The sequence below is a fragment of the Abramis brama genome (assembly GCF_963993115.1).
Source record: "Abramis brama genome assembly, chromosome: 3".
Classification (NCBI taxonomy): Eukaryota; Metazoa; Chordata; class Actinopteri; order Cypriniformes; family Leuciscidae; genus Abramis; species Abramis brama.
In genome coordinates this window covers 14836746-14859740 of record NC_139965.1, presented here as the reverse complement: position 1 = coordinate 14859740, position 22995 = coordinate 14836746, and the positions used below count along the sequence as shown (strand labels likewise).

Sequence of the window (22995 nt, the reverse complement as noted above, 5' to 3'; positions counted from 1 at the left end):
GGGAGACGAACAATGAGCCAGAAACAAGGCATGTGGTAGAAGTTTGTCCACATGCATTCAGGAAGGGATAAAGACATGTCTCAATCAAAAATAAGGAAATCTTCCAGAGAAAATGCCAAATGTGCAATAATGTAGTGCCTTACGAGGCAAAAAAGCAGCAGAAGTGATGAATAGTTCTTCAATGAGCTGTCAAAGATATTTATAAGATTGCTAATTTATTAAATGGATTAAAGGTAAATCTTCTTTTTATTTAGACTCAACAGTGCAGGTGGTTCATAAGTTATCCCCACAATATTTCACAATATATAAAATGATTGTGCAACTAAATTCTGTATGTTTACAGTATATATACAGTGTGTATATATATATATATATATATATATATATATGGGCCAGTGACATGACGTGCATATTTTTGTGTCCAAGTGCATTATTTCCTTTTAAAATAATTTGATAAATTCATGTATACGTATATCACTTTAATCTATTAAACCTATAGTGTGAATTCCTTTTTTGCACATTTAAATATTACATATTATTTTATGTTTTGTTATCTTAAACCCCCGAAATGTCAGGTGGTGCAATTGTCCGAACAAATGAACAGACTAAGAAACGATTTAAAATGGCGTCTTAATAATGAAAAATTAAAAACGAAATACTATGGCAGCATTTTAGGTTTGAAATCTTTCATATAAACATATTTGATAAATATCAGTAGTTTTAAAGATTATTGAAAAACTTTTGTCCAGCAATTTGTATGTCAGTGTGGCACAAATGCAAACATGGCTCTTTTATTATGATTTGACGAGGTAATTACATTAAACATGATAATGCATCATCCAGAGGAGCCCGACTGATCCTTGTGGCAGAGAGAAATGGTTTGTAGATCTCTCTCAAATACTGGTAAAAACTGCTCATTTTAAGTATGGGTAGGTTGGTATGTGCAAAATAAACGTTTTATATGCATAGTGCGGCCTCTTTACTGTGTTTCATAGGTTGGTATGCTTTCCATGTCAGATTTCTCAGAAAAACATCCATCTCACTCTTAAATCATTTCTATAGGATCCTATTCAAGGAAAAAGTTTTTATTGGTTTTAAATTAGATCAAATTAGTCAGTACCAAAGACAAAATTGGAACTATTGTATCAAAAGAAATTAAGATCATGGTGCAAAAATGAGTACACCCCAATGAATGTGTCTAATCAATCAATCAATCAATCATCATACAGATGGCCACAGGATAATTGACAATTAAGAGTGGTATTCAAGAGAAAATCCACTCCCATAATGCTGCCAAAATGGCTCCACATGGAAAAGAAATGTCACAAGACCTGAGATAGAAGATCATTTCTTTATAAGAAGATTAGAAAGCATGCTAATACATTTGAATACTGTTGCAAAAGTATCCAAAAACTCAAAAAGGATGGACTTGTGGGAAGCTCGCTGAGACGTCCAGGCCTTGTCAGACCTTGTCAAGAGCGTTTTGTGATGTATACGATGTACTCTGTGGAGGAGTGCCATGCATGGCTATCGTCCACCAAGGAAGCCACCGCTGAAGCCCATGCTCAAAAAAGCATCTAGAATTTGCCCAGGCTTGTGTTGACGAAGGCGAAGACTTTATTGGGACTCTATACTTTGGAGTGATGAGACAAAGATTAATCTGATGGTACCAACAGTAAAGCATGGTGGTGGTAGTGTTCTTGTGTGGGGAAGAGGAGAAGATGCATTCATTTCTGAGGAAGAACAGGGTAAAAGTGATTCAGTGGCCAAGCATGTCACTAGACCTCAACCCAATTGAACAACAGAGCTCAGAAAAGACAAGCTGAACTTCTTTCTCCATCCAGCATCCAGCCATACAAATGATTAGATTTAGTTTAATTTGTTTAGGGTGTAATCATTTTCGCAACACCTCATTTGAATTAAATGTATTATTTTTCTTATCCTAAAGATGCTAGGTGACCACACTCTTATGTTAATAAAAATAAACAGATAAACAAAAACTGCAGCAAATTGGTCTTATATTCATTGAGAAATGGATACAAATCTTAATTTTCACATGGGTGTACTCATTTTTGATTAATATCAATAAATAGAATACATACATACATACATACATGCATACATACATACATACATAGTATGTATATATGGATGCTGCACACTGTGTGTGTGTGTGTGTGTATTACATGGAACCATAACATAAAAAGTTGTAAAGTGTTATATAAGTACTGAAGTAGAGGTAAAATGGCAACAATGGAAAAGTGTTTCCTTTGCAAATCAGGAAAAACAGATGTGGTGTAACGTCCAATTCTGACCACACGATGGCGACACATGTACAGGTGTGTGCCGTAAATAATCCAAACATCCGCTCTCAAAACAGTTACAACTAGCACTCATTTTGAGAGCTACATAATTTTTATTGGGTAGTTTATGGTATATGAGGAAATACAACATTCAGAAGGCAATATGCTTAAAATTGGCTATAAGATCATTTTATGGTTATTCATTCATTCGGTCAGTCATTCATTCATTTTATTTTTTTTCTATTTTTAAGTCAGTTTCTGTAAATAATAATTTCTTTTAGAATTATTTTTATACTACTATTATGGTATTTATCAATATTTTAAATTGGCTTCATATGCTATATAATATAGGCTATATAGCGCTATATAAATGAAGGTGACATATATATATATACATAATATGTATATATACTGTACAATATATATAGCTTTATTTAATATTTATTTCAGTAGCCAAAGCAACATTTCTAATTGATTAATATTTGATTGCATTATTCATATTTCAATTACCGAAAACTATTTTAATAGTTGTAGGCCTAGTGAACCACAACAACTCTGCTATATTCAGATAGCTTACCTTAATGTCTCCCCCACAAAATATTTTGAGATGTGTTTAGATGGTATCAAATGTTTCCCCAGACATTCATCATAAGGTTCAGTAGTTTATCGCGCCGTGTCCCATCCCTTTTCCCCTCCCCTTACGCATCAGTGTTTGACTGAGAGCAGAAGTTCATCAATCTACCACGAACGCCTCGAACGCACGAGCTGAACGGAAGAGACCTCGAGCACGAGTCGCCGTGACAGAGACCATATGACTGAGATCTCACAGCGAAATAACATGAGCTGCACTTCGACTTAGATCGTGTCTACGAAAATGAACGGCAGATAAAGCACCAGTACAAGCTGCATCCTGATGCCAGTTCAGCACCTGGAGGAAAAGGTAATGCAAACCCATTCTGCTCAGCTCTGATGTACTTACTGTGGTCAGAATGATTTCATCACGCTTTGATTCACTTACATTATAAAAATGTATATTGTTTTATATAGGAAAGATTTAAGCTTACATGAATGCATTATCAATATAAACCTTCACCTACAACCTACAATTTTCTGCTAAGTAATATAATGGAAGTAGTTTCTATACAGTTAGTTTCTGAGGAAAATCATTTTCACTTGATGTTCTGCTTTACAGCAAGCTACGGTGGCTTAGGCTGTAACCTTGAGTGATTTTATTTTATAGTTGTTGTTTTTTTATCAGAGCTCTTATCAGCATGTCCTGAACCTTGCTCTCAGTCCTTAAAGATCTTGCATTGGCGTGGTTTTTTAATTATCACGTGCAGTAATTGCCCACTGTCCACCCACTCAGCTCAGCTCTTTAATCATCCTCTCTATCTCTTTTGGTCTTTCCTGAATGCGACTTTCTTCTTTTGTGATAAGACCTTCCTAACCATTACACAAGGCAATTCATCAGATTTATGACTGCTGAGTTAGTGTGTGAAAGGTGGGAGCAATTGCAACAATTTCAAATTCTAAATTTTCATGGAATCCAGAATTCTGCAGTGTAAAATTCCCATTTATTCCTCTCAGATTTCAGGATGTCATTAACTCTTATTAGATAACCATGCCTCGTCAGTGTGTAGTTTGTCATAGTCAGCATCAATGGCTCTCAACTTTGAGCTTTGAATATACAAGCTGTCAATTAACTAGTCATGTCCCTGAATGTGCATTTTTTCATTTCATCACGTGAAGACGTTTTCAAAGCTTGTGCTTTTGAGAGTAGCTCTTTTGAGTCCATTGAACCTTGAGGAGCATGTGACAGATCAGCATGCTGACGCACCAAGAAGTCTCCATACTAAAAGTGAGAGAGAGAGTTGAGTTGGACTTGATGTATTAAAAATCCCTCCACTTGGTCTTGGTTGAATAGCGATCAGGTGGATCAATGTTCACGTCAGGGATGGCGATTGAGTAAGCTGTTGGCTAAGACACACAATCCTGTCTCACGCAGGAATACGAGCAAGCTGGATGTTTTACTTGCATGTAGACCTCTTTCTCCGGGTCTGTGTTTACACACCTTTAAAAACCCATTTGCCCTGACGTCTAATGGATCAGTAATAGCCATATGTACGTTTGAAAAGCAAGAGTGTGTATGTGAGCTCTTTATGATTGCCCTGTTTCTTTGGAGATTATTATATGTGCATGCATGTGTGTGTGTGTGTGTGTTTGCATAAGTACTGAACACTCTCCTTCTATCTTTCCCAGATGTCACCTCAAGATCTCAAGAACTAGCTGGGAACTTTTCAGATCTTCCTAAAACTGACTGTAGAACTGGTTTAGACAGTCTTATTTGTATCTATCAGGCCTTTTAAAACAATGGCGTCTTACAGTCCTGCTCCCACAGAAGAGCCATCCTCAGAGGTAAAGAACGGCGACCTGAAGGCAGGCGGCTCGCAGGAGTGCATGAAACTGAAAAAAGAAATATCTTTGCTCAATGGCGTGTGCCTCATCGTGGGAAACATGATCGGCTCCGGGATCTTCGTCTCACCTAAAGGCGTACTGATGTATAGCGGCTCCTACGGGTTATCTCTGGTAGTATGGACAGTCGGTGGGATCTTCTCAGTGTTTGGTGCGCTCTGTTATGCCGAGCTCGGGACCACCATCAGCAAGTCGGGCGCCAGCTACGCTTACATCCTGGAGGCCTTTGGAGGCTTTTTGGCTTTCATCCGTCTATGGACTTCTCTTCTGATCATCGAGCCCACCAGTCAGGCCGTGATAGCCATCACTTTCTCCAACTACATGGTGCAGCCCATCTTCCCAACGTGTATAGCGTCCTACGCAGCCAATCGACTGCTGGCCGCAGCCTGCATCTGTGAGTTGGAGTGTGTGTGTGTGGATTTGTGTGGATGTAATTAAGAGGTGCTTTTGTAGATTACCTGTGAAGGTTTGTGTACTTCAAGTCTCCAAGAACATCATTGAGATATGAGAGTTAAAAGTAATTCACCCAGAATCCTTTACCCACCATTCCAAAACCATTTGACTTTTTTTCCCAAGAGAATAGAATACACTATAGTTCAAAAGTTTGGGATCAGTAAAACATTTTTTTTAAAGATAATACTACTTTTATTCAGCAAGGATGCATTAAATTGACCATAAATGCTGTTCTTCTTAACTTTTAATTTATTAAAATGTCCTGAACAAAATATGGTTTCCACAAAAATGTTAAGCAGCCCAACTGTTTTCAACATTGATAATAATCAGAGATGTTTCTTGAGCAGCAAATCAGCATTAGAATGATTTCTGAAGGATCATGTGACACTGAAGACTGGAGTATCTTCACAGGAATGAATTACATTTTGAAAACATTTAACTTTACGTTTCATATTAAAATAGAAAACAGTTATTTTAAGTTTCAATGTTTCAATCAAAGCACTCACCGTGGTCTGAACTCTAATTTTTATTTTATTAGTATCAAACATTTGTACATTTAATCTCCTGCTTGATACTAATAAAAACATTTTTAGAGTGCAGAACTGTTAATGTGCTTTGCCACTCTGAATCAACTTATATTTCAGTCCGTTTCTCAAAAATGATCATATAAATGAACATACACTGAATGTTGGTAGCACTCTGATATGAAAGAGCATGTGAACAGTGAAGGAATTGGCAGCAGGAAGTGGGTAGTGGGTTAACATTACACAAACATAAACACAGTGCTACATTTTCCAGAGACAATAAGAGTGAATGATGGCATTAAACGTAATGGAAAATCTATTGAGTTCAAAATACACTCACAAAAAAAGTTCTATGGTATCACTAGATAGCCTACATTTTTGTAAGGGGAGAAAAGAGCGAGAGAGGAATTATGAAGTTATGAGAAATAATGAAAGCCTGTCAGTATTTAATGTTAAATGAAAAAGGGAAGAAGAATAGAATGTGTCAGATGAGTGCTGCTAATGTTGAGGGTTGATTTCACGTGATTCGTCTAGCTCAGAACAGACATGCACGATAGCACAAAAAGTGCAGTCTGATACAGAAAGTGACGACTGGACTGGCATTTCTTGACATCCTCCCCAATTTTGAAATCTAAGAAAAACATATTTGTTTTGTCACCTCAAATAATCTAGATCAGTGGTTAATCTAGATCATGGTTCTCAACTGGTTTGGCCATGGGACCTACATTTTCCCATGGCTGTTCAGCCTCGACCCACTTTTTAGGAAAAACAATATATATATATATATATATATATACACACATATTGTAATAAATTGGTTTTTAAAAAACAGCAAATTTATTTCACAAAAATTGTTGACCCACGCACAAGTACAGCCCCACTTTACTTAACATAAACTGTAAGAATATGACAAGCTACGAAAATAATGATAGAACGATGACACGGACATATAGCGTGACAACATCTGAATCGGGACAACGCACTATTCTCAGGCACTCTTACTAAAACTGCATCTGACAAAAGAATCAACAGCTTTCACACACGTCTTTCAAAACAAAAGTCTCGCATCAGAGAAATGTTTCTTTGACGGCACACTCCGCGACTCGTCGTGACCCACCAGTTGAGAAATTATGTTTTATTTACAAAGTTCGGGAGGAACACGTTCATATTGCCTAACCAATCAGCAAGATACGAGGCCTATATATATAGAGAGAGCCGGCTCACCTATGTTCCTCGACAGTTTTCTGCATCCAACCACCACCCCGTCTCCTCATACTCGCCTGGTTACTATCCTAATATACAGGGGGAGTACTCTGGGTTCGGGCCAAACTCGGAGCCCTCCCCTCAGACAGCACGCCAAATACATATTATTTGTAAGTGTGAACTCGTGAAACACTGATCTAGATCAACACTGGTCCTGGAGCCCCTGAACAACGAGAGGCTGCTCAGTGCAGAGCCAAAAAGTGGAGCTTGACATCCAGGTCTCCCTCACTGGAGATAATGGGTAGAGCTATAAGGTACAACCACACCCTAACCCTACCCAGAAACCTATCACTAAACATAACTCCACCCATTAGGTCCACAGAGCTGGAGCCAGACTAGGTCAAGCTCCAGCCATTAGGTCCACAGAGGGGGAGCTGGACGTCATTTGGCTCTGCAGTGAGCACCACTTGCGAACAACACACATTTTAGCTGCGTCCCAATTCAGAGGCTGCATCCTTCGAAAGCCGAAGGCATCACAGAAGGCTCCTTCGAAAGTGGCCTACACAAATGTGGTCTTTCCCTGGGACATGAAGGATAGAAAGTGGATCCTTCACAGCTTAGTCTATCCTAAGATTCATTGCACGCCGGTGACAAATTGATTTTTTGAAAGAAAATGCCAGATTAGCCCTTTTTAAAGTAAGTTTTGGGTTTCATCTTACCCGAAATTATCTAACGATACAAATGTAAAAAAAAAAAACACGGTTGCACTTTATTTTACAGTACGTGTACTTACAGTGCACTTATCCAAGAAAATACTGTAATATAAGGTAACTACATGGGTTAAGGTTAAGGTTAGGATTAGGAGTAGGTTCAGTTATTGTAATTACTCTAGTAAGTACATTTTTAAAGCTTGTATCTTACCAAGATGCGATTTTATAGATAGTTTATACTTATTAAGTACATAAGACCAGTGTTGGGGAAAGTCACTTCTAAAAGTAATGTTACAATATTGCGTTACTCCCTTAAAAAGTAACTAATTGCAATACTTAGTTACTTTTTATGAAAAATAATGCGTTACGCTACTTTACTGGGCTTACTTAAGCAATCAAAATAAAAATGAAACAGTCATTTTTGCTTATTCGGATGGTTGAATAGTATCATCGAAGGTCAGTAGCAAAGACAATGATTAATAAAGTGAGATTAAATACATAAAGTATATTTGTATTATTTAAAAGATTTAATTATTGCAGGTTTGCATAATATTCTGAGTTTGCATTTCACTGTTTTTATTCATTTTGAGGAATACTGAATGTGTTTTTGTGCAAGTGATGAGTAAATGCCGGCTCACATTTAGTCTAGAACTACAATACCCATCATGTTCACACACAACGCCTCTGCACTTATTCACGATTTCTCTCAACATGTGGACAGAAGAGCTGTCAGTAAATAAATTTGAAAGCAAAGTAACTTGCGTTACTTATTTGAAAAAGTAACTCAGGTATTTTGTTGTACATTTAAAAGTAATGCATTACTTTACTGGTTACTTGAAAAAAGTAATCTGAGTATGTTACTTGTAATGTGTTACCCCAACACTGAAATGGAACATGGCGAACATATTTAGACAGGTTGTGAAACCTGTTTTGTTTTCAGACTGTTGAATAAAACTTTTAAAATAGTTCAGTACAAACGTCACTGCCGCTCATCAACGGCAGCTGTCACAGTTGCTATAGGCGATCCTCCGTAGGCTAGACCGTCCCATTTAACAATGCTCGATTTGACCTGAAGTTCACGTTCTTGGAAGGATGCAGCCTCTGAATTGGGACATGCTTTTGTATGCCCCCATAATCAAACACACTTGATTCAGGTCTTCAGCCTTTTATAGAGACTTCATGACCTGAAATATAGATGTGTCAGACAAAGGAGACATTTAAAATGTTCTACATCTGAGAAGCACTAATTAAGATTAAGAGTAGATAAAAAGTTTGTCTTTCACATACATATTACACCCGCAAATCTTAATGAAGTGTGCAACAAACACACATGCTTCATTGAAAGTTAAGAGGCACTAAGAACCTGCTTATTCCTGGAAGGTAAAGTCCTCCCGATTACCAATCTTACCCTTATGACTAATAGCTAATGACAGCTCAGTATGGCATCGAGCCAAAAGGACATTGAGTGAGAAGGAGAGCAATAGATACAATAGCAATAAATATACACAGAAGAAAGTACACGTTGTAGACATCTAGATAAGTCCACTGTCCTATGTCTACAACGTGTACTTTCTTCTGTGTGTATCTCTTTTCTAAGGGACAGTCATACAATGTTAATATTATTGGTATTTCCTACTTCCAACACAAAAGATATATTGGTAACCAAGCAGTTTTAGTGAGCATTGACTTCCATTGTATGGACAAAAAAACAAAAAAAAACCTGTGACATTTCTTAAAATATCAGACTGGTCTGGATTGACACAAGGGAGAGTATGTTAATTTTTGGGTGAACTATCACCTTAGATATGCTAAATATTTACATTCAATCATCAGGCCCATCTGAAATAAAATATAATGAATTAATAACACGATAACATGGACATATTCCACAAGTAGAAATAGTTCACCTCAAAAATTTACATTTTGTACAATTACTCAAGTCGTCTAACCACATGAAACACAAAATTAGATGTTAGGCAGAATGTATGAGTTACAGTGAAAGTGAATGGTGTTAGTTTCATATTTCCATTGGATAGTCATTGTAAAAGATGAAATAGCCATACAGGAATGAGACACATATCTGCCCTCCATAAGCATTAGTAGATTAGAAACAGGTGTGCGAGCAGTTTATGAACTTGAGGCAACATTGATAGCAGGCTAACAGATAAGATGAAGTCACGGCAAGACTAGAAAACAGTTTTTTTCTTCTTCAGAAATGTGTGCTCAGAGAGAGAGAGAATTGTCTTGATTCGTGAGAGAGAACTGTAGCATCCACATATTAGCCTATATATTTTTTCAGTTGTTTAATGGGTCAGACTGTGACTATATCTTGTAAACGTGATTGTTTTTCCCAAACCAGTTGTGACACATTGTTACTTCCTCGTTTGTGTTAAGGCGACCTCACACTATCTGCCCGCTCTGACTCAATTTCAGTTCACTTTCCACTGGTTTATTTCCTGTATGAATGCATCATCAAGGGGTATTTCCAATATAAAGCAATACAAATATTGTTTTGAATTGTTTTAATGCTCTCTCTTGGAACGCATTATCAAGGCGCAGGTGCTTACAGCTGGATTTGCTGTATGACAGAAAAAATACCCCGCTAACGCACGCAAACTTTAGTGCTGCCCTAAGCTCTTTCGTTCCTTGCAAAACAACCAGCAGGAGTGCTAGAGTCAGCAGCCCTGCTTCCTCAAGCCAGGAAGACTACCTTACTAAAGACACACACATGATCACACACACACTCGCTCACACGCTCCCTTTGTCTGAACCTCCCACACAAATCAAGACATTCCTGGGTCAAAACAAACTGACCCCTGAAGATCATTGATCCTCTTGGAAAACAGGGGAAGACCATATCTATTTCATGTTATTGCAGTGATGTTGTGACTAGACTGACTCAGACTCACAAGAACACCCATGCGGATCCTTAAAGGGATAGTCCACCCGAAAATTAAAATTTCACCATCATTTACTGACTCTCAGTTCCATTTCCATTGACTTCCATTGACATAAATACAAAAGTCTTGTCAAATTAAAATGTGACATTCTTCAAAATATCTTCTTTTGTGTTCAGCAGAAGAAAGAACTGCATACAGGATTGGAACAACATTAAGAGGGAGTAAATGACAGAAATTTTCATTTTTGGGTGAACTATCCCGTTTAAAGCCTAGTAGATAGATGCACACCTCATGCACGTCATGTCACCTGAGCTCCTCAGTGCGATGAGAATGAGTTTTTCAGCTTCACCTGTATTTGTTCTGCAGGCTTGCTGACCTTTGTGAACTGTGCGTATGTGAAGTATGGGACGCGCGTTCAGGACATCTTCACCTACGTAAAGGTCCTAGCTCTCATCGCCGTCATCATCACTGGCCTGGTCAAGATATTCCAAGGTAAAGACACTTCAAGAAAATATATTACACCTGTATAATGTTTGTAACTATTTGTATCTGTATGTATACAATATTATTAAATCCTGCTGGTTTGTGTGTGTGTTGTTCCAGGTTACACACAGAACTTTGAAGGGCTGTTCTCAGGTTCCTCTCACGATCCTGGTGACGTGGCTCTGGCATTATATTCTGCTCTATTCTCCTACTCTGGATGGGACACGCTGAACTTCGTCACTGAGGAGATCAAAAACCCTGAGAGGTTATCTATCTATCTATCTATCTATCTATCTATCTATCTATCTATCTATCTATCTATCTATCTATCTATCTATCTATCTATCTATCTATCTATCTAATAAAAGTGCATCTAGCTGGGTTTACCTGTTTTAAATGTCTTTACCTTTGATTCACTCCATTTGCTGCATGTCTAATTGAACACAGCAAACATGTGGTTTTGTCACATGCCTTTTTGTGGGATGTTCAGGTCAGTCATGTGACAAGAGCTCCCTTTAAACTTTATCCAAGCACTTCTCCATTTGGGTCCTGGGTAGAAGTAACTACTCTGTGTTGATAAAGACCAGAATGAGATGTTATGAAGCTGTAATTATTACAAGAAAAAGATAATCGCCACCAATATACATAGAAAATGGAAACATCTACTGCGGTGTCCAAACTCGGTACTGTCCTGCAGAGTTTATCTGCCTGGAAGTTTCTAATATGCCTATGGGTTTGCTCTAAGAGCTTGGAGAGTTGTAGACTGTTTACAGGCCAGGTGTTATATGCACAATAATGCTGCCCTCTGGTGGGTTTTTTATTTGTTTATTTATTTATTTATTTGCAGAAATCTCCCACTGGCCATTGCTATCTCCATGCCCATTGTCACAGTGATCTACATTCTTACCAATTTGGCATACTATACAATCCTGCCCATCCCTGCCATCCTGGACAGTGATGCCGTGGCTGTGGTGAGTATTCGTCTCTGGAGCTAGTCAATATTGTTGAGAAACACATGGTGGGACAGATTCATTTAGTAGATATTCTTTTTTAAACTTAGTTTTTATTCGATTTATTAGTAAGCTTTTGTTGTGCTTTTGAAAGTCGTCTCTTATGTTCACCAAGGCTGCATTTATTTGATCAAAAATACAGTAAAAACAGTAATATTGTGAAATATTATTACAGCTTTAAATTAATTGTTTTCTATTTGAATACATTTTAAAATATAATGTATTCCTGTGAATGCACAGCAACCATTTCTCCAGTCTTCAGTGTCACATGATCCTTCAGAAATCATTCTAATATGCTGATTTGGACCTCAAGAAACATTTCTGATTATTGAAAACAATTGTGCTGCTTAATAGTTTTGTGGAAACCATTGATTTTTTTTTTCAGGGTTCTTTCTTTATAGACAGAAGAGCATTTATTTGAAATAAAAATCTTTTGTAATATTATAAATATCTGATCAATATAATGCGTCCTTGCTGAATAAAAGTGTTCATTTAAAAAATCTTCCTGACCCAAAACTTTTAAACAGTTGTGTACATTAAAGAAGTAAAGAGAGCCGTTCTAAGTTTGAATCATCTTTTGGCTAGTTCCTGGGCTAATTCAAGTTTTAATTCACAGACATTTGCAGACCAGGTATTTGGGTATTTCAACTGGACGATACCGGTCGCTGTCGCCTTCTCCTGCTTTGGAGGATTAAATGCATCAATAGTGGCTGCATCAAGGTGAGTGCCATCACATGCAGCATAACCAGTGCCATCGGCCCTGTTTACACCTGGTATTAAGATGCGTTTTAGTTGATCTGATCACAAGTGGACGAGGGAGACACTTTCACATTTACACCTGGTGTTTTAATCCGTCTCTTTTGTCCACTTTCAACCACTTCTGTCCTGATTTCTCCGAGGGGAGGGTCTATGGTTTGTAAATGTAAATGTTTGGGCAGTAAATGTTTGGGCTTAATGTTTAATGTTTGCGCAGTAAATGTTTGGGCTTTTTCAGATTTTTTGATCTAATGGATTAAATAAGCTCATGCAATTTACATATGAATGCGACCTGAGAAAACAGCAGTTTAGTTTCAGTTTTCTGCTCTGACAGCAGCAAGACCACACCGAACGCTTTGAGTGTGTGTTAGAAATCAGGAATGGTGAGAGAACATTGTGCTTGGTGCGTTTTTTCAAAAACGCTTCTTAATACCAGGTGTAAACAGGGACATTGTTGTCATCTGATTCACCACATTCCCTCTCAGGCACCATTTTCATTTTCCTTCTTAACTTCAGTCTCAGCTCATTTCTCATTCACGTATCTCCTGTCAGGCTGTTCTTCGTGGGCTCCAGAGAGGGCCACCTGCCAGACTACCTGTGCATGATTCACGTCACCCGCTACACCCCCATCCCTGCCCTACTCTTCAATGTCAGTTCCCATCATCTCCATTTGTCTCTCACAATATACTGTTTTATAGATGTACTTTTGTTCTGTTTCAATCCTGTGCATATCCAATAAATCATTGTGTCTATAACTGTGTAGTATTCTCACACGTTTTGTTGTGTGACAGGGTGCCATGGCTCTTGTGTATCTGTGTGTGGAGGACGTCTTTAAACTGATCAACTACTACAGCTTCAGCTACTGGTTCTTTGTGGGTCTGTCTATCCTGGGACAGATGTACCTGCGATGGAAACAACCAGACAGAGTACGACCACTAAAGGTAAACCACACAAACCAGAATCTGCTAAAATCATGGTGCCATAAAGTCTCAATGTGAGATATAAAGTTGCAATTGTGAAATAGCCTGTCAGTAAACGCGTCTTCAGAAAAGAGAAGAGATGTTGCTGAAAGATGGAGGGGAAGTGATTTTGATTAAAGATTACGTGGGCACATGAATTTTAAGAAAATTATGATGTTTACTGATTAAAATGTCATTTTGTCAAGTGTCACACCCTGAAAAGGAAGTCAAAACAAAATGTTGGGGTGATGGGGTGAAAAATACACTTTTATAAATAACTATTAATTTTGGTTTAGTGCACAAGCATTATAGTGGTCAAACCATCCCAGACAGCAACATAGTGTCGGCCCAGATCCGGCCCACATCTGGTAGATTACATGTGGAATTCACACGTACCAAATGTGGGCCGGATATGGGCCGACACTATGTTGCTGTCACCGGAAGTCATTTAGTAGGCCTAATAATAATAATTTGCACAGTCTAAATTCTCATTTATCTTACCTTTTTTCTTTTTTCAGCTCAGCCTGTTCTTCCCAATTATATTCTGCCTCTGCACTATATTTCTTGTGGTGGTGCCTTTATATAGCGACACTATCAACTCGTTAATCGGCATTGGCATTGCCTTATCGGGAGTTCCCGTCTACTTCCTGTGCTGCCATCTACCTGCCACACGCCGGCCAATGTGGCTCCGCAAGTTTATTGGTATGTCTTCTAATACTAGTTTAGATTTACAACTGTTAAAACTGCTCCTAATATTGATGAGTCAATATTTTCATTCCCCTTTTCCCAGCATCTTCAGGTATACTCATTCAGAAGGTGTGCTACTGTGTTCTTACTGAGATGGACACCGGGGATGAAAAGGCAGAGTAGAAGAGGACGATCGGACGATGCACTGATAAGACAACTGTGCTATACCTGGAATAAACCTGGACATGCAATACACAAGCTGCTGATGTGATTAACCTTGTTTCACACTGGTTACAATTTTAGATTTAACAGATATGACGTGAAAAGTCCCCCGCAAGTCAAAGCAAGTCCTTTATATTTATTGGAAATATTTATGTAGAAGAGCGGCATTTTTGACCAGTTGAATGCTGGTTTAATGGGGAACAGTAAACTAACTCCTTGGCCTGGTTTCACAGACATTTAGGCCTTAGTTTAATTATTACATTTAAAGGTGCAATAGATTCTCTACAGAAATGTTTTTGTTATGCTGGTTGAAAGTCTCCTCATATCCTGATAGCAATCACTATGTTAAGTGGTCTCTAAATGTTTTTTTTTTTCTAAATAAATATATATCGTCTGTCTGAATGAAATGAAGCATGTGTTCCCTTTCAGTCAACGTGTTTTTCATCAGCTCGATTACGTACGCTATGCAGACAGAGCGAGAATGGCAGGCAAACAGCACTATTTTAGTACTGTTACTCACTGTATTGTAGTTTTCTCACCGGTGAATGACACATGATGTAATCCAATAACGTTGTCTCTGGTCATCTGTGCGTGTTCATGTGTTTTGGAGGAGGCGTGGTTTAGACAGTGATTTGCTTTCAATGCTAGCAGGCTAAAGTTAGCATTTCCCAGATCACCTATTGCACCTTTATGTAGCTTTTATAAATGTGCCTTTTTAAAAATATTACTGGTGTGCATCTTGAGACAAAACAATGGCACTGACATATTTTAAGATATAGTAGTGCAAGTTGCTTTCAGTTAAAACAGCTCAAACATGCATTTTAGTCTGTGACTAGACTTAAGTCTTGTCTGTGAAACCGGTGGATAATGTGCGACAAAACGATTTTTGACTTGTTGCAGGGGTAGGTAAGATGATGAAATGATAGCACTGATAACAGAGGAATTACTTTGAGACATTTGTACCATTGCTTTGAAACAGCTGTAAACCTAAATCAATCTTGCACATGTTAATTTAACATAAATGTAGATGCTTGTACACTGAAAGCCTAATGAAACATCTTGTATTTTGAAGAAAGGAATTGCCACTACAAAATGTTTTGTCTTTACAAGTTTATATCAAAAGCAGTATTTTCCATTTTTTGTAAAGACTGAAATGACAATGCAGTGTTATTATAAATAACTAGTTGAATAAGACAAAAAATAAATGAAATGAAGGACAAAAAGCAAAACCCACGTGTGTGTTAATCATGAGGACATAAATATTCGTGTTCGGCTCTTAATATTTTATCTGTCGTTTTATTTATGTGCTTTGAATGACAACTTCAAGAGGGAGATCCATTAGTGTGTGTGCATGAATGAAAACAGCACTTCAGCGGACTGTAAATGAATGGAGAGGGAGGGAAGGCAATAAGATTGCTCTTTAATGGCATGAAAACAGCACAACACCTCTTTATCAAATGTCGTATTTAATCTTAATATTGCTACCCATCCCGTAGTCCTTCTCAATACATATATGTACAAAGCGATCACAAAATTATCCATCGAAGTGTTAGCCAATCGTCTCTTCCCAGGGCCTCTTCTTGTCTTCCTTTGGACTACTCGATTTTCCTGTTGACATTGGTGCTGCTGACTGCTGAAGGGGGTTGTGGGTAAAAGTCTGCCTTAGAGGACCTTGGAAAGTGCAGGAATAAATGACACATGTGAACGGCAAGCATCATCTGTAAAAACATTGCCTACCCTAGCTTTAAGCGGCACAACAGTTTTCAACATTGATAATAATAAGAAATGTTGCTTGAGTAACAAATCAGCATAAAATTATTTCTGAAGGATCATGTGACACTGAAGACTGGAGTAATGATGCTGAAAATTCAGCTTTGATCACAGGAATAAATTGCATTTTAAAATATATCAAAATAGAAAATCGTTATTTTAAATTGTAACAATATTAAAAAATATATTACTGTTTTTACTGTATTTTTGATCAAATAAATGCCCCTTTGGGGGGCATAAGATATATATTTCAAAAACATTACAAAAAAATCTTACTGACCCCTAACTTTTGAAAGGTTTTGTAGGCAGTAGAGGGCATAGACATTTCAGTAGGTTTTGAAACTGAGCTATGGAGAGCAAATCCTCACCTTTGGCTGCCATATCCAGGTGTCCTTTAATTCTCCTGTCTCTCTCCTCCAGCTGCTGAGCCAACTGGGCATTCTTCCATCCTGAGGTGAACAGACACAGAAACATTATATAGAGAGAATAAGACAGGCAAAAGGACAAGACCAGGAGAGAAGATTCAGATACAGAACAGTGTTGTTTTTGTGAACTACAACTAAGGCCCTGTTTACAGCTGGTATTAAGATGCGTTTTGGTCGTTCGGATCACAAGTGGACGAGGGAGACACATTCCTGTTTACACCCGGTGTTTTAATCTGTCTCTTTTGTCCACTTTCAACCACTTCTGTCCTGATTTCTTCGAGGGGAGGGTCTATGGGTGGGTAAATATAGGGGTTTTTCAGATCTTTTAATCTAATGGACAAAATAAGCTCACGCAATTTTCATACAAATGCGACTGGAGAAGAACACACAGAGCTTTCATTTCTGCTGTTTGAACACATTGGATCACATGAGCGTTTACACAACGAAATCAATCCGGTCTAATGCGTTTTCGACCACCTCTGGAAGAGATTGAAAGTGGACAAGCTCAAAACGTTTTAGACCCCGTTTACATCTGTATTTATAGTCGTCCGATCGACCAAAACGCATCTTAATACCAGGTGTAAACACGGCCAAAAACTATGGAACAGCATTTTCGGTAATTGAAATGAGGCTGAAATAAAATAAAATATTAGTTTTTTTTTTTTTTAATTAATGAAAATTAGCTAAAATTAACTAACGGAAATAAATACTATTTGATACTAAATGCTATTTACACCAAGAGCAAATAGCTCATGTTGTTGGCAGAGACTACTAACTCTGCCCACCATTGTATGATTGAGTCAGACAAAACTGCAAAAGAAATGCTGTTGATAACAGGATCAGTGGCGTGCAGAGTAAGGTAGGTGGCGTTAGTTTTCCATGCGACCGACCGAAGTTCAAATCCACCTTTTTATGAACTCATTCTTCTCCATTTTCCCATCGCATACCAGCACTGAGATGTGTTTATTTTTAAATTAAAATGAAGAAAATATATTATTTAGTAATGGGAATACTTGTGTTTAACAGCTAGGGTTAGAAGTAGGTTTAGGGCTGGGCTTTAGGGACAAATTATGTTATGCATTTTATGGACAAAGTATTATATTTATCTAATGATCTATATACACTCACCTAAAGGATTATTAGGAACACCATACTAATACTGTGTTTGACCCCCTTTCGCCTTCAGAACTGCCTTAATTCTACGTGGTATTGACTCAACAAGGTGCTGAAAGCATTCTTTAGAAATGTTGGCCCATATTGATAGGATAGCATCTTGCAGTTGATGGAGATTTGTGGGATGCACATCCAGGGCACGAAGCTCCCGTTCCACCACATCCCAAAGATGCTCTATTGGGTTGAGATCTGGTGACTGTGGGGGCCATTTTAGTACAGTAAACTCATTGTCATGTTCAAGAAACCAATTTGAAATGATTCGAGCTTTGTGACATGGTGCATTATCCTGCTGGAAGTAGCCATCAGAGGATGGGTACATGGTGGTCATAAAGGGATGGACATGGTCAGAAACAATGCTCAGGTAGGCCGTGGCATTTAAACGATGCCCAATTGGCACTAAGGGGCCTAAAGTGTGCCAAGAAAACACCCCCCACACCATTACACCACCACCACCAGCCTGCACAGTGGTAACAAGGCATGATGGATCCATGTTCTCATTCTGTTTACGCCAAATTCTGACTCTACCATCTGAATGTCCCAACAGAAATCGAGACTCATCAGACCAGGCAACATTTTTCCAGTCTTCAACTGTCCAATTTTGGTGAGCTTGTGCAAATTGTAGCCTCTTTTTCCTATTTGTAGTGGAGATGAGTGGTACCCGGTGGGGTCTTCTGCTGTTGTAGCCCATCCGCTTCAAGGTTGTGCGTGTTGTGGCTTCACAAATGCTTTGCTGCATACCTCGGTTGTAATGAGTGGTTATTTCAGTCAAAGTTTCTCTTCTATCAGCTTGAATCAGTCGGCTCATTCTCCTCTGACCTCTAGCATCTACAAGGCAATTTTGCCCACAGGACTGCCCCATACTGGATGTTTTTCCCTTTTCACACCATTCTTTGTAAACCCTAGAAATGGTTGTGCGTGAAAATCCCAGTAACTGAGCAGATTGTGAAATACTCAGACCGGCCCGTCTGGCACCAACAACCATGCCACGCTCAAAATTGCTTTAATCACCTTTCTTTCCCATTCTGACATTCAGTTTGGAGTTCAGGAGATTGTCTTGACCAGGACCACACCCCTAAATGCATTGAAGCAACTGCCATGTGATTGGTTGATTAGATAATTGCATTAATGAGAAATTGAACAGGTGTTCCTAATAATCCTTTAGGTGAGTGTATATCATAATATTACACTAAATTTGTTGGTATTGTTGCATACTGTTTTATAATATACTACAATGCACTGCAAAGATGTAGTAAATATAGAGATATAGAGGTGCAAAGATATAGTACATAGACAGCATTTAACACTATTTGCACTGTGCCAAAAAAAAATGTCCTTGCTATTTACACTTGCAAATACCAGCTGTCAAATAAGTTTAAGTTGAAGTACTAAAGTGGAACTAAAAATAAAGCTATATATCAAAAAATGCACAGTGCATATATATTTAGTAAAACTAAACTAAAACTTAAACTTAAAAATAAAAAAGCTAATTTAAAATATTAATAAATACTATGATGACCGAAAAATCCTTAGAAAGAATCTTCTTAAAACCATCCACACCTTTCTTGATGCTTTCTATGAAACCTTCGTTCATAGGCAGAGCTGAAGGTGGGTGTGTGATGCGTTCTGGGATGTTAAGCTTCTGTCTCACTGTCGGGTGCCTCAGCAGGGCCACCTGACCCAGCGAGAAGAGGTTAGAGGTCATCCAGTAGGTAAACACCGCCTGTAAAACACACAGACCACATGACACAGCATGACAAGAGAAGACCGATCCCTTCACAAATACTGTGTGGCGAGAGAGTGCGAGAGACTAACCGTGGGGAAGTGAATCGTCAGAGGGAGGATAACAAAGGGCATGACCCTGAAGACGGTCTTCATGGCCCTCAGATTGGGATTGTCTACACCAGATTCAGCTCCCAACTAAAAACACATTTGAAATGGTTGCAATACCTCAAAAATGTGGCTGTCATTAATATGGTCCATACAAACTATGGCTAAATTCCAAGTCTCGGAGACATACAGCAACTTTATGTAAGATACAAAACAAATCTAATAGTTTAAAAAGTAGAAAATGCAAAAGTGATCATATGGTGACTTTTATCCCTGGCTCATTGTATTAAAAAGAGCCTCTTGTTCCATGACAGAAAGAAACAGTTTTGGAATTACTTTACAGTTAGTAAATTATTAATTTATTTATTTTTATTAACTAATTTACCTCTAAGATGGCAAACATAGTGCCAGTCACGGCAATGGGGAGAATGTAAAATGGATCAGATGCGGTTAGATCTGTGAACCACCAGAGGCCGCCAGTCTGCAAACTTGGTACAGGGAGATCAGCCATCTTACGCAAGGCAATGAAGAAAGAGACGAAGATTGGAGCCTGAAGAGGACAGAGATAATAAGTTAAATGTATGACTACTAAACAGCAGCTGATTATCCAAGTAACTTGACCTTGAAAACTAAACAGCGATCAGATGCTCATAAGAATGAAGCATTGACAGTAACTGACCTGTACCAAGGGCACTAGGAACCCACGCAAAGGGTTCACGTCATTTTTCTTCTGAAACATCATCAAGTCAGTATATGCCTTTGAAACTGAAGAAAGGAAAGTAATTCTTCTTAATTAAAAATAATAATAAAAAATAATCCACTACTAAAAAGTTGGAGACTAGAATGAGAGAACAAATTAGAGAACACCAGAGGAAAGAAAAAAGAAGCAATGCATGAGATAAGACCATTTACACACTCAGATATATGAAGGGAAAATATGGTTTAGAAAAGATGAGACACTTACAATCAAATTTGTTACCGCTCTGCTTGGCTTCATTCATGCGGTTGGTGAGTTTTGTCATTTCTGGCATGACGTTGTTCAGTTTGGCTGCCTCTCTCTGTCCCTTTACAATGACCGGGAACACAAGACACCGGGCAACAATGGTGCCTGAGGAAAACAGACAGGTAGTTATAGTAAAAAAAATAATAATAAAAAAACAGACAGACGACAGATAAATGGATAGACAGACAGATAGAATTCATAATTCTGCCTAATTTATAAACAAAGATGCACAACTCTACCTGCAACAATGGCCCCCCACCATGGCAGCCCAATGCCAACATGCATAAACTCCAGCAGATTCTGGATCAGGCCCACAGGTGTGGCGCTGCACAGGCCGAGCTCTGATAGGCTGGCTTCAGCTCCAGCTCCCTGCAGAACATCCAATGCCGTGAGAGGAGCCTCGGCCACCTGCTCTGTGATTGGTGGTGTGACTGCGGGGGCGAGGTCAGCAGCAAGACTTGGGATGGAGACTGGGACAGATAGAGCAGCATCTGCCGTTTCACTTGGAGTCGACAAGCTCTGAGCTGCGTCTATCGTCTGTAAAATAAGCAAAATATTTGAGCAGTTGAAAATCTACCACAATAGTCTTCACAATTCCTAATAATCACTGCAATAATGATCCGATCGTAGACTCTAAAGCATTTGCCTATTTAAACCACAGTCTATGATTTAAACCCAAACGGTGACTTTTTTTTGGCCAGGCAGTGTATATGGCAGTAGTAGAAACACTTCGCCACTAAAAGAAAATTCCTTTGGAGCAACCCACCTGCGAGCTGTTGTGTCTGACTGCCACGGCACTGACCAGCAGGAACTGGCCATGATTGGGACACCCCAAAAGTGCCCTAACTAGAGGACCCCTACTCCCTCTGCCAGTGTGAAGATGTGATCTCGGTACAAACCACTGCAACAAGATGGGAGTCAGGAAAAATGTCAGATTGCACTATCAAACACAGACCTTTTTAAAAATGCAATAAACAACAGGCTGTTCAGGATATTTACATTTATTCATTTTTAGTAGACAATATTATATAATGCAACTTACAAATGAAGAACGTCACAATTATTTTGATGCATGAGTGATTGTAGAGTAGAATGATAGGCTACTAACTAGATTTGTACAAAGTAAGGCGGAGGCGAAATGCAAAAAAGGAGAAAAAGAATTTATAAATAAATTAACAAACAAATAAATATATTTTTTCTTGAATATCTAAGCCAGTGGTTCTCAACCTTTTTGATTTGAAAGCCCCCACTGTCCAACACTATATTCAAAGACCCCATATATGACAAACTATACAATATTATTAATAGAAACTGGGATTGTCAGTACAGGCAAATTAACCACAATTCATTTTCTGATTCCAGAAGTTCCATGTTCTTCAATAAAAACTAGATTAAAAAGGGTGTTGCTATGTGGTTGTTAGGGTATTCTGTCTTATAGTATTTCATATTATGTTATATTTTTTTGCATTTTAATTAAAATCGATCATAAAAATTAAATACTAATATATTACATTTACTAGTATATTAATTATATATTATAGTATTATATGAATAAGTCATACAGCTGCGGACTCCTTTGAAGTTCGCTAAAATGAAGAACCTGTTTAAGAACCACTGATCTAAACTATAAGACAAATTGTAAAGAAAACAAGTTATCAGTCACATGACGACGCTGTTATTCTACAAGAAATGTACATAATACAAATTCTAACCCTGATCATGACACCTTGTTACCAGGCAACATATTAATTTATCAACCAATCAACAAATGGTTTCTATGTGAAAATTAATCCTGATGTTTTCACAGGTTTATTTTGAAATGTTTTGAAGATGTCAAGAGACATTAATACCCGCTCTAAACTACACAACCTCAGCTATGCTATTTAGCTTCTGTCAAAGTCATGTCATGCGAAGTACAACGTTTTTGAGTACTTTGGGGAGCGAATTGTCAATGTACAAAACGCCACTCACCTTATTCCCTGTCAGAGCAATAGGAAGAGTAGAAATGCTCGCTGTGCTTGTTTGTCGAAACATACATGTTGTAAGACATTCAGTAACCACTCGACCCCTGAGCGCAGCCATCTTGGATCGAAAGAACGCATTGTACGGTGAGCG

The 22995-nt window shown here is 38.2% G+C and overlaps 2 protein-coding genes across 2 annotated transcripts; one reads left to right on the top strand and one right to left on the bottom strand.

The window, feature by feature from the left end:
* Positions 1–3049: 3049 nt before the first annotated feature.
* slc7a7 (solute carrier family 7 member 7) lies at positions 3050–15913 on the top strand. The gene is made up of 10 exons (XM_084108889.1): positions 3050–3243; positions 4563–5169; positions 10932–11057; positions 11169–11313; positions 11896–12019; positions 12675–12778; positions 13367–13463; positions 13606–13755; positions 14292–14475; positions 14564–15913. Exons 2-10 carry the CDS (start codon positions 4674–4676, stop codon positions 14641–14643), a joined length of 1506 nt encoding a protein of 501 aa, XP_083965015.1. The 5' UTR covers positions 3050–3243; positions 4563–4673; the 3' UTR covers positions 14644–15913.
* Positions 15914–16082: 169 nt separating this feature from the next.
* On the bottom strand, positions 16083–22986 carry oxa1l (OXA1L mitochondrial inner membrane protein). The gene is made up of 10 exons (XM_084108890.1): positions 22852–22986; positions 21647–21781; positions 21120–21417; positions 20842–20985; positions 20557–20642; positions 20263–20427; positions 19863–19967; positions 19608–19770; positions 16821–16901; positions 16083–16353 (listed from the first exon to the last, which is right to left on the bottom strand). The coding sequence occupies exons 1-10, from the start codon at positions 22960–22962 to the stop codon at positions 16232–16234; spliced, it is 1410 nt and encodes a 469-aa protein (XP_083965016.1). The 5' UTR covers positions 22963–22986; the 3' UTR covers positions 16083–16231.
* Between the last annotated feature and the right edge of the window lie 9 nt (positions 22987–22995).

Coding starts and splice junctions, on each gene's coding strand:
- oxa1l (XM_084108890.1), bottom strand. CDS start 22,962: ATGGCTGCGCTCAGGGGTCGAGTGGTTACTGAATGTCTTACAACATGT. Junction 20,986..21,119: donor GTGGGGGGCCATTGTTGCAG/GTAGAGTTGTGC, acceptor TGTTTTCCTCAG/GCACCATTGTTGCCCGGTGT. Junction 16,354..16,820: donor CCTGGATATGGCAGCCAAAG/GTGAGGATTTGC, acceptor GCACTTTCCAAG/GTCCTCTAAGGCAGACTTTT.
- slc7a7 (XM_084108889.1), top strand. CDS start 4,674: ATGGCGTCTTACAGTCCTGCTCCCACAGAAGAGCCATCCTCAGAGGTA. Junction 5,170..10,931: donor GCTGGCCGCAGCCTGCATCT/GTGAGTTGGAGT, acceptor TTTGTTCTGCAG/GCTTGCTGACCTTTGTGAAC. Junction 13,464..13,605: donor TCCCTGCCCTACTCTTCAAT/GTCAGTTCCCAT, acceptor GTTGTGTGACAG/GGTGCCATGGCTCTTGTGTA.